The 11558-nt window shown below is 38.3% G+C and overlaps 2 protein-coding genes across 2 annotated transcripts in view; one reads left to right on the forward strand and one right to left on the reverse strand.

Moving 5' to 3' along the window:
* Positions 1 to 11558, forward strand: part of LOC128250516 (uncharacterized) — a 73340-nt gene that overhangs the window by 32634 nt on the left and 29148 nt on the right. The window lies entirely within an intron of this gene.
* On the reverse strand, positions 3930 to 11442 carry LOC128250517 (uncharacterized). Its single transcript, XM_052975680.1, has 4 exons — positions 11266 to 11442; positions 9634 to 9701; positions 8393 to 8447; positions 3930 to 4741 (listed from the first exon to the last, which is right to left on the reverse strand). The coding sequence occupies exons 2-4, from the start codon at positions 9692 to 9694 to the stop codon at positions 4522 to 4524; spliced, it is 336 nt and encodes a 111-aa protein (XP_052831640.1). The 5' UTR covers positions 9695 to 9701; positions 11266 to 11442; the 3' UTR covers positions 3930 to 4521.

The raw sequence follows: 11558 nt of genomic DNA on the forward strand, positions 1-11558 counted from the left end.
TATATATATATACAAAATTTTGATTTAAAAAACTTTAACGATATTATAAACTATAAAGATTAATAATTAATCAAATATTATTAATCAAAAATAATCGAAAATATATCAACACTATTCAAATCGAAGTTCTAATATTATGTTGAAATGAAACTATAACTTCTAAATAATTTAGTGTTAAATAAGTTATCTATTAAAAAACCAAATGAATAGTATAAAAACAAGAATACATATTATTTTCAAATAGTAGAAAATCTTTAGCAAAGTGAAAACAGTACTTATCCAAATATATATGTATATATCAAAAAATTGATTAATGTGATGAGGTTCAATATTACTAATTGATGTGGCTCGAACACCTGTGTCGAGCAATAATAAGTCGTAACTAGAATAACTCATTTCAAACAATATCAAATTTATGTTTTCAGTTATGTCAATGTTCCTCACTGAACGTCAGAGCAACATCTGCGTTTCAAGAAATTAGGCTACAGATATCTGAAGAAGTAATGTCAGGTTGTAACATCTCTTTTCAACATATCTTAGCCAGGGTTTCAAACAATTACTGTATGGTGGATAGATTTTATGACTGATTATTTCTAATACGTTCCGGTATTTCTTCTTGATATTTTCCCAGTCAGTTTACGAGTTTTATCGTAATATGCCGGACTTGTTCGGGCCCATACCGGCCAGCGTCCACACAAACTGACCACAGAATGGGAGGATTACCAGCTCCGTGAGTTGGGGAGTGGTGACGTTGATCAGAAAGGACCCGAGAAAGGGGGATATTATAAGTAACTTCAGGCCCATAATTCTACCCAATGTAGAGTTAAACATTTTGGCCAATGTGTTAGCCAAAAGGTTGACGCGTGTCGTGGAGAAACTTGTAGGGAAGGCGTAGTCATGCGCCATCCTAGACAGGTCTATTCAGGACAATCTTCACCTCTTGTCTTCACCTTAGGTAGGGTGGGTAAATCCAGGACAATCTTCACCTCCAATTTTCACCTTAGATAGCGTGAGTAAATTTACCGGCAAAGGTGGGGGCACTGGTCCATTTAGACCAAAGTAAAGCTTTCTATAGGGTAGACCACTAATACCTGGCGGCGGTCCTCGAAGCGGCTGAGCTGGGCACGGATTTCCGTGGTTGGATCACTGCCATTTATAGCGGCATCAAATCCACCGTCCAGATAAACGGTTACCTGTCGGAGCCGTTTCAGATCAAGCGCTCGGTTCATCAAGGGTGTCCGCTGTCTCCATTTCTGTATGTGATGGCTCTTGAGCCATTACTGTGCAAGTTGGAGAATTTGGGGGTGCATCCCCAATGAAATCGGATGCGGCAAGTCTGTCTCTGCTTATACAGATGACGTCACCATCACCGTGTCCAATGAAGCCCAGCTACCTTGCGTAGAGGACGCTATTAAAGGATACGAGGCGGTGGCAGGGGCAAAAGTTAACAAGGACAAGTCGATTGGCTTGCTCCTCAGCACCTGGAGGAGTAAGTCGATATCGTCCAGTGTCGTGGGTCACTGGACAGATGATCCTGTTAAGTTGCTCGGAGTTTGGTTAGGACCAGACTCCCAGACGGAGAAGAATTGGAGCGAGGTGGCAGACAGGGTTGAGGCTCTAGTCCGGACTTGGTCTGGAAGGGCTTTGTCCCTGAAAGAAGGGCGGGAGTGGTACAGGTGTTTATTGCATCTGTTATCACCTACCGCTTAACCGTTGTCCCTTGCCCCGATTCGTGGCTAAGCAAGATGGAGCGCCTTCTCTTCCGCTTGTTGTGGAAGGGAGGAAAGTCACTTGTGAGGCGCTCCGTTTCCTGCCAGGAACCGCTAAAGGGTGGGTTAGGGATGCCCTGGTTAATGATGCGCAGACATGCACTGAGGCCAAAGGGATATCTGGCTCTATCTGGAAGGTGACCAGGTGTGGAATCGGCTGGTGGAGGAATTCTTTCCGCGACCAGCCTCCTTGGAGAGAGTTAAAAAAGAGTGTCGTCAGGCACTCATGCTAATCCACAAGGCGGGCAAGGCCGGCAGTGGGAATACCACCTCAGTTTTGTATAAAGGGCTGGTAGAGTTAAAAAATGATGACGTCTTAGGAGGGGCTCTGGGGTTCGATGAGAACCAACTTGCCAACCTGTTCCGAAATCTTTCAGGCCGGGGTATTTGGATAATTACCAAAGACCCCTGGCCTGGCAGTGCTACAGCAATGCTTTACCTATTCACGATAAATTGTCAAAGCACAGAATGTCAGTGGCAACGGCATGTCCAAGATGTGGGCTGGACGATGAAACCGTCCAGCAAGCTCTTGTACAGTGCTGGGAGCTTTCAGGCTTGATAATTTACGTAGAGCACATTTTGTAACACCTAGGCAGAATACAGCTATCAGCTGAGTCTATAATAAAGATTGTACCGCCAACCGGACTCTCAAAGGAAAGTGAGGCATATTTTCTATATACAGTTGCAGTGTTGAAAGAGTGTGTGTGGAAGACCAGAATGCAAGGACTCGTGACGGGATCCTTCACTACTAGCCGAACAATTATTCTGTGCTGATGAAGGGAAATAACCCGGAAATCGCGACACACAGATATTGTTTTGAGCTGAGTGGGGGTGCTAGATTCCCTTGTTCATAAATATAAGGACACAGATCATGTCGTATAGCCAGCTGGAGACGATTTATCCTGGGGTTACAGCAACATTCATCCTAAATTAGAACTGCTATGTTATGTCGGTAATCTTTATTCCAATATAACTAAATGTTGGATTATTCTATTTATTGTACTAAATAATTATGTACTATTATTTTTTATAACCTATTTTCAAATTTCCTAATTATTAATTAATAATTAAGAAAAGGGAATTTTTTTAAAGTGCCAAAAATTATTTTAAATGAATTATTTTTTAAATTTTTAATAGAATTAACAAGTAATAAGAAATAGAAGTAGTAACTTGTAATAAAAGTTTTAGTTTTTATAAAAGCTAATATTTTCTAAATCTAAATATTTTATTTGAAAATTTATCCCTTAGCTGCAATATTTTAAGTAAAAATTTTCTTGTTCTGTACTCTACCAAATCTAATAACTTGTCCTGAACTTTTCCGGGTTTATAATCTTAAGAATATTTCTTTCGTTCGCATTTTCCATGTAATAAATATATATAAAGTCAGTCGCCACTTCAAAGTGTCTGTTGAATGTTACTACTAGTTTAAACGCAGGTGGATTCTCCACCAGCTGGATTCTCCACCAGCTGGATTCTCCACCAGCTGGATTCTCCACCAGCTGGATTCTCCACCAGCTGGATTCTCCACCAGCTGGATTCTCCACCAGCTGGATTCTCCACCAGCTGGATTCTCCACCAGCTGGATTCTCCACCAGTTGGATTCTCCACCAGCTGGATTCTCCGCCAGCTGGATTCTCCGCCAGCTGGATTCTCCACCAGCTGGATTCTCCGCCAGCTGGATTCTCCGCCAGCTGGATTCTCCGCCAGCTGGATCCTCCACCAGCTGGATTCTCCACCAGCTGGATATCAGTGTAACACTCTGCACTCTTTATATACAATATATTGTTAGCAGGGGTGGGGGAAGAAACCCTAACTACCCTCAAGCAGCTAACAGAATCTGCGGGCATATAACTGCGGGCGCAACAAACCACACTATTTGTTCTGGGGTATGTAGCCCATCGCCCTCTGCACCTCCATCTTCTACTGCTTTACCACACGCTTCTTTTCTCTCGTTGCTCTACTTATATCTCTGCTTCCTGCTTCTTTGTAATTAAATGTTATAAAATAGAACTTGGAGAATACTTCTCGTTGCAATAATGCAGTGTGACACTGCAATGTAAAATTTTATCATCCATATCCATAACTTAAAGGCGAACACAACAGCGAAGAACGAAGCACTGAGATTTTGTTACCGTTCAATAAAACAAAGAACACAGCGAAGAGTGAATCACTAAGTATTTGTCATTGTTAAATAAATTTATTTAATTGAGATTTCAATAAAATTTGACGTATTATTAGCATAAATATATTAGATATTGAATACGTTGGTCGTATTAATTTAGGGTTGTTAGAAAACTCATAGTTGTAGATTATGGTTTACAGACTTTCTCTTCTTTTACCATTTCTGTTCTTGGTGCAACATACGTGAATTTCTTTCCAGGAAAAATTACAAAATCATTAATGTTCGTTAACATTCTATATTTCACTATGTCTCTTGATGTTTATTCATAGATTTCTACTGTGATAGGATTTGACGATTTCTTAAATTTCAAAATTGAAAATGTAGTAGTAGTAGTATTAATAGTTGTAGTTGTAGCAGTTGTAGAGGGAGTAGGAGTAGTAGGAGGATGTAGAGAAGCAGCATCAGTAACAGCAACAACGCTTATTGATGTTCTTGTCATAGTTGAGTTTACTTTTGTTGCTTGTCTGGCCCCCTTTGCTTTGTTTGTTTTTGTGATCTCATTGATTTTCCCCTCGTATAAAACAGTCTAACGTATGTATTTGCATCCTCAAGATTCACCAGAGCAGAACGTCAATAAGATGGTAAATTTACAAGAAAAATCAGGAAAGCGATTACAGTTTGGCATAAACCGTTATTAGCCTCATGGATCATATTTTTTGAATTACAAGAGCACCTAAATATAAAATTACATTCACATGAATAACCAGAGCAGCAAAAAGGGCGATTTACATAGTTGTAAGAGTAGCAGACCCCCGTTGAACATGGAACATAAGGTGTCGTGTCTTCGTTACTGCAAATACAGAATATAGTTGGAAATAACAAATAGTATTAAATTATGTTTCTCATTAAGAGAGAAGGCAAAGAATATATAGGGGGAAGGGATCAGATGGTACTGATGTCTTTTTTTAATCGACGGTGATATAACTAGAGAATATGAGGGGAATTGAACGCACAATATGCAGAACCGAAACAGGTACGACTAGTCCTATTTTTCTATTCTTTTAACAATTACTAACTGTGTTTTCTCGCATGTCTTAACAAGTAAGTATATAAATTTCTATCCAGAATTTTACAAGTAGATTTAAACAGTGACAAAGGAATTAATAAATAAATATTGCTAATAGTTAGAGGGGAGGTAACAAGTAGAATATTAACGTTCGTCAGTTAATATTTGTAACAAATATGCACAATATTCCCTCGCCATATAGCGGTTTACCTATCGCGCATGCAGTACATCGCGGTTCACATATCGCTCAATCAGTACATCGCGGATTTTTCTGGCTAATATATGTAAATTGATATCGCGGACTCCTCAGAATATCGCGGATTTCTGCGGCCGATAGGTATTCATGTTTTGTTTTAATATTTTAATTATTTGTGTGGTAAAATAAGCATTTTCACGCCTAAAAATTAATGAATTAATAAATAACAATACAGTACAGTAGTGCACTGTATAACACATTAAGTAAAATACATTAAAAGAAAACACGTATGGAAAACGAAACTCGATAGGAGAGTGTGTGGTGTTGTTTTGCATTTATAATAATATAAATATATACAAATTATAGAAATGATAAAAATTATAGTACTGTACAGTTTCTACTTTGCAGTACTTTCTCTCAACGCGGCAGGTTTTAGAACACACGCGATAGTCGAGGGATTACTCCATATTAATTAGATGTGTCTACTTTTAAATTCCCCGGATAGTTTTCGATTAATATCAGATATGTTGATCCTCTATATTCAAATTATGGTCGCTATTTTGACGTAATACGGAGCAAGTAAATGAAATAAAGAGTATATTGTGCAACGTTGTCCGTGAATTGCCTGTCACATTGGAGGAAAGAAAAATTAAAGCAGAGACAGAAGAATTTACCACGAAAATGAAAAAAAAAAAAACAAGATCAGAAGAAACAAATAAAAATGCATGTTGCTGGACGTAACACAATTTCGAACTTTTATTCGATATGTGATAATGTGCTTATGTATGCACAGAGGGTCGCAATGCCAGTCTCGCTACAAAATCGAACGTTGAAGTAATTCAGCACTGGACATCCAGGAACTTCTACAATGAAGTCACGTATGAAGAATTATGTTTACTGACGAAAATGGATCTAGATGTTGAGAAGTTGGTAAAATCCTGCCGAGGTTGTGCTCTTACGGATCGTAAAATTATGTACATGGTGAAATGTTCAAAATAGGAACATACAAGGTACAGGAATCAGCAGAAAAGGAGGTTTGCTGAAGGAAAGAAGTACTCATGGCGGTTCTCTACGATATTTTTGATGTGCCAACACCGCTCAGAAATCGTCGGACCAAGGCGTACCAAAACAAGAAAAATAAAACATATGGAATTGCTGGAAGAAGTTCCCGAAGGAAAAAATATTAAGCTTCCAGGGGACGTAAATCTCAAATAGGAGATGTGATGTAAAAAAAGAATATCTATTCACTTCCAACAGAATACAATCTAAAAAGGAAAGATGTTATGGTGATATATATTACCACACCTTTGAGATTAAAAGGTGGATTCGACCAACTGATATAAAAGCTAAGGTGTCTCGTTCAAAAGAAAAAAGGAAAGTGTTGGAGTTTCGCGTGTTGGTAGCAGGAAGTTACGTCTGTGAATATATTGCTTTACCCCCGTTTCGTTAAAATCATATATCCACAACAAAGGGTATACAACATCCTGTTTGAGAGATGTAAACGAGGTTTCCGAAAGAACAAGCAAAAATATTCTCTTTCTTGACAATACTGTTCAGAACGAAAGACCTTAACCTTTATATGGTCTTAAATTCTGCCTACACTGGTTTCTCTGTCTTTGTGAGAAAAACGATTTTCTTGGGTCGTTGTTTCATGTCATCTGATAATGATGGAGAGTAATGCCAGTCTACGATCCTTAAGATCGTCAAGTAGTATAGCATGTTACATTTGTGTATATCGTGTTGGTTAAATTAACCCAAATACAGGCCTTGTGTGCTTCGAGTTACACAAACTAATGACTAGTTAATACAACACACCACTGGGTTTGTAATAAGCTTCCATCTCAGTTCGGAGGTTCAATGACTTTAACAAAATAGCTAAACATGATAGTTTCCCTTAATCATATTCTATTTTGAATTGAATGTAATTTATTCCAATATGAGAACAATATAAATTCATTTCATTTCTGCATTCTTTCATACTAAAGAAGAAAACATTTGACTAAAGTGTTTCCCTCATCTAATTAAAATACGAGTAGAAAGAAGCTACATTTCAAAGTTTAGCAAACCTGAAATCTATCAGCTCATAGATGAAAGGTGCTAGGCTCGGATGTTAAAATTCTCTGCTATCTAAGATTCAGACATAAATTTCGAACCAAGCTCAATGAAAATCACTATTATGTATATTAAAAAGCTGTCTGGGAGGTCATATTGACACGCAACGAATCTTGTAGCCCAGAATGAAACCAGAGAGTTGGCAGAAAATTATAGGCCCACTAAACACACGCTGTCACAAACTATTCCTCCAATAGCATTTCCAGTCAAAGATGTGGTGACTGATGAGCAGGAAGGTGGAAAAAGGCAAGAGCGAGGATGGGTGCAACAACTTTTCATAAACAAACCTGTACTCTTTGAAGCGAAAAAAGGTAAAACGCAAGAGTCTTGCAGCAGTATGTCTTGATAGTGGGGAACGCAGTTCCTCATTATTCTTTTATTCTTTTACTTGTTTCAGTCATTTGACTGCGGCCATGCTGGAGCACCGCCTTTAGTCGAGCAAATCGACCACAGGACTTATTTTTTGTAAGACTAGTACTTATTCTATCGATCTCATATTCCAAACCGCTAAGTGTTGGGGGACAAGCACACACACACACACACACACACACACACACACAAACACACACACAAACACACAGACACACACAGACACACAGACACACACACACACACACACACACACACACACATACAACGGGCTTTTTTTAGTTTCCGTCTACTAAATCCACTCATAAGGCTTTGGTCGGCCCGAGGTTAATGTAGAGAGACACTTGCCCAAGGTGCCACGCAGTGGCATGCTACTTACCGCCCAGCCACTCTTTGAAGACATCACATATAGTATTAACAGCTGCCGAAAAATGTCAAGGTACTTCCGCATCATGGGAAACAACGTTGCTGTCAAAACACTATACAATGCAATGCAGAAAGAAAAAACATTCCCTGCCATGTATGCAGAAATCCCTGTTTATTGAATGCATACATAGACATCAGAACAAGGAATACTGGTGGAATATTAGCATAAAAAAACCTGCCAGTTTTAAAATAACGTGCCAAACTCAAAGCATAAAGCCGGATGAAGTGCCTCTAATTATTTCATCCAGAGTGCTAACGATTTTGCCAGCTTCCCCACCTTGTCAATACTAAATTAATTACACTAATATGAGATGTAGACACGTAGGTCTTACCTTGTATTCCTCCTATGTGCATGATGTCTTCTCCTTAGATCGATGGTAGCGACATCTGAAAGAGATATTAAAATACATATGGAAGAATTAGATGATCATTTACCAAAGTTTCGTATAGCGCTCATCAGATAAATCATTGAACAGAGGATAATGTATTTATGATAACACCATCTGAAACAAGATGGAGGATCATGACAACTGGAACTCAGCATTTCCTCAGTGAGAGACGTAACCCATTAAGTCCCAGAGTACTTAAATTTCTGAATATTACTTTTAAATTTTACAGTTGATAGAAAATAGGTTGAAATGAAAAAAAAAAATTATTAAAACTCCTTTACTTCAAGTAGAAATGGAAATACTCGGTGTCCTATAAATAGGACACTGCGACAATGTGATACAGCTTATTTAATGTTCTCATTTAGTGTCCTATTTATAGGACAGTGGGACTTAATGGGTTAATATGGCTCATCACTGTAGTGATGGATATTTTTAATACATAAAGGAGATAAAAACCAATGAAGCAATAAAAAGGAATGACAAGAAAACAAACAAAAAAAGACACATGAAACATTATATATAGCACTTGCTGATTCTCTTCCGTAATTATTTTATTAATTAAGAATTCTAAGGCAGAAACATTAGTACGCCGGGCGAAATACTTAGCGGCTTTTCGTCTATTTTCATGCTCTGAGTTCAAATTTCGCTGAGGTCGACTTTGCCGTTCATCCTTTCGGGGTCGATGAATTAAGAACCAGTTGCGTACCTGGGGTTGATCTAATCGACTGGGCCCCCTCCCCCAAAATTTCGGTCCTTGTACCTGGAGTAGAAAAGAATAATTATGAATTCTGAAGGCGGCGGCGAACAGGCAGAATCGTTAGCTCGACAGACAATATTCTTCGTGGCATTTTCGCCAGTTCTGCTCTGATATAGGAGTAAGAAATCAGATCACACCACTTGAATTCTTCCCGATTTCTATATGAAAGATTAATCGGTCATAGTGTTAATTAAATGTTATATATTATAGAGAAGAATCGTAATTCCGAATATTTCATCTATGCGTAGTGTATATTAGAAGAGAAGTATTTATTTGAAAGCTCTAATTACATATAGATGGTGTACATCTGAAAGACCGCTGAGGTGATATTATTCATTTTCCTCCTTTCCGCCATTCTATTACCCGCTTTTTCTCCCACTACATTTCAGTTGACCATAAATTGAAAGAAATTTCTAATTCTACTTACCTTGTTTACCCGAGGTGTATGAAACGAATACACAAAACAATAGGACACTGATTCCCTTCATAACGCACCTGATGAGAGAGAAATATAACAACGAAAGCCATTAAAAACGGAAGCTTTTTTTCTTACAAAGAAGCAAAGGTTTACAGCTGAAATTTAGGTAACAACTATCATTTAGCTGTTTGAATTTATTTCACTGAAAATCCAATCTTTACGACATGATCAATCAAACAATTAGTAAACAAGGTAAAAGAGACGTGGCCAATCAAAGGAAACGTGGCGGAGAACAATTACAAAAGATCTGCCCCTACGTTCTGAGTCCAAATTCCGCCGAGGCCGACTTTGCCTATCATCCTTTCGATGTCGATTAAATAAGTACCAGTTACGCACTGGTGTCGATATAATCGACTTAATCCGTTTGTCTGTCCTTGTTTCTCTCCTCTATATTTAGCCCCTTGTGGGCAGTAAAGAAATAAGAAAGGTTAGCACGCCGGGCGAAATGCTTAGCGGTATTTCTTCTGTCGTGACGTTCTGTGTTCAAATTTCGCCGAGGTCGACTTTGCCTTTCGTCCTGTCAGGGTCGATAAATTAAGTACCAGTTACATACTGGTTCGATTTAATTAACTGGTCCCCTTCCCAAAAATTTCGGGCCTTGTGCCTAAAGTAGAAAAGAATTAATGGCCCCTCTTTTTCTTTTATCGATTCAGCTACTAATCTCGGTAAGGAAAGACTAGGCAAAGAATCGATGAACAGGTACTTCAGGAGTACGTCTCATACCAGTAGAAAGTTATGCATTAGTACACATACGGCAATTTGAAGAATGCTAACGAGTATTAACAGTAATCTCTGCTGGACCTGCGATAAATGTGTCACATTTCAGCCGGAAACCGTTGCCATCCTAAACTGGAACATATCGATTTCGTTCTACCAGAGTTTTCGGTAATTCTCCAAAAACTGTTTCAAGATTCTACATTCCCTTTCAGATATGGCATTGTTGCCACACAGACACACACAAACACACAGCACCTAAAACTCTATATGAAAAACGTATTGTTTTGACTGCTATGACAAAGCTACAGCAGAACCAGAATGTATTCACACGATTCTAAACAAAGAATATTGGTGAGTTAACTCAATACAAACAGCGATCTACTGATAGCAAAATTGGTCAAATGGTGTTCTGTGGAACAAAGAACGGCAGTCAGGCACTGTTGCAAAGATCAGCAGTTTGGTGGATGTGAGTGTTTCGACATAAAATAAGAAAATGGGAACATCTTTCGTAAACTAATGAGAAATGTATAACACAAACATCCAGCATAAATATGCTCACTTGTTCTTTCAGAACTGATTTGCATTAATTAAAAAAACAAAAATTACGAAAGCTCGACTTCATCCAAAACTTAAGGAGTCAACTGATTCACTTTCATCAAATACAATCGATGAGATGTAAAGTGGAAATTTGTGAATCATTCCGGTTATCCTCTCTCTTTGCAGATCTTGGACTGTACACATGCAAACAGGCAACAAACGAATTAAGCTCTACCACTACCACCATCATCATTACCATAACATACTCTGTCTATTGTTATTACTGAATCACATACAGCCACAATGAATAATCTAAATGTTACATACTTGTTAGATTCGAACGGTATTTATATAAAGAGAGCTCAGTAGACTTTCTCTTGCGTAAAATTCAAACTGGTTGATGAGGGCTGTGTTGTGCTAGTTATTCAGTGAACAGCTTTAAACCTTGCTTGCTCCAGCTTGTGCTTCCTTCTGTCTTTCTGAATTTGCTCTCACAAGAGATTCGTCTTTTTGTTTACACACATACACACGCTCGCACACCACACACACATTTGCACATACATACATACATACATACATACATACATACATACATACATACATACATACATACATATATA

The sequence above is a fragment of the Octopus bimaculoides genome, chromosome 22 (genome assembly GCF_001194135.2).
Source record: "Octopus bimaculoides isolate UCB-OBI-ISO-001 chromosome 22, ASM119413v2, whole genome shotgun sequence".
In the NCBI taxonomy this organism is placed as follows: Eukaryota; Metazoa; Mollusca; class Cephalopoda; order Octopoda; family Octopodidae; genus Octopus; species Octopus bimaculoides.

What these genes read in the sequence shown, in the direction of transcription:
- LOC128250517 (XM_052975680.1), bottom strand. Translation starts at nt 9,694, where the DNA reads ATGAAGGGAATCAGTGTCCTATTGTTTTGTGTATTCGTTTCATACACC. An exon ending in ATACACCTCGGGTAAACAAG is followed by an intron (nt 8,448 to 9,633) that starts GTAAGTAGAATT and finishes TATCTCTTTCAG; the next exon opens with ATGTCGCTACCATCGATCTA. An exon ending in GCACATAGGAGGAATACAAG is followed by an intron (nt 4,742 to 8,392) that starts GTAAGACCTACG and finishes CTGTATTTGCAG; the next exon opens with TAACGAAGACACGACACCTT.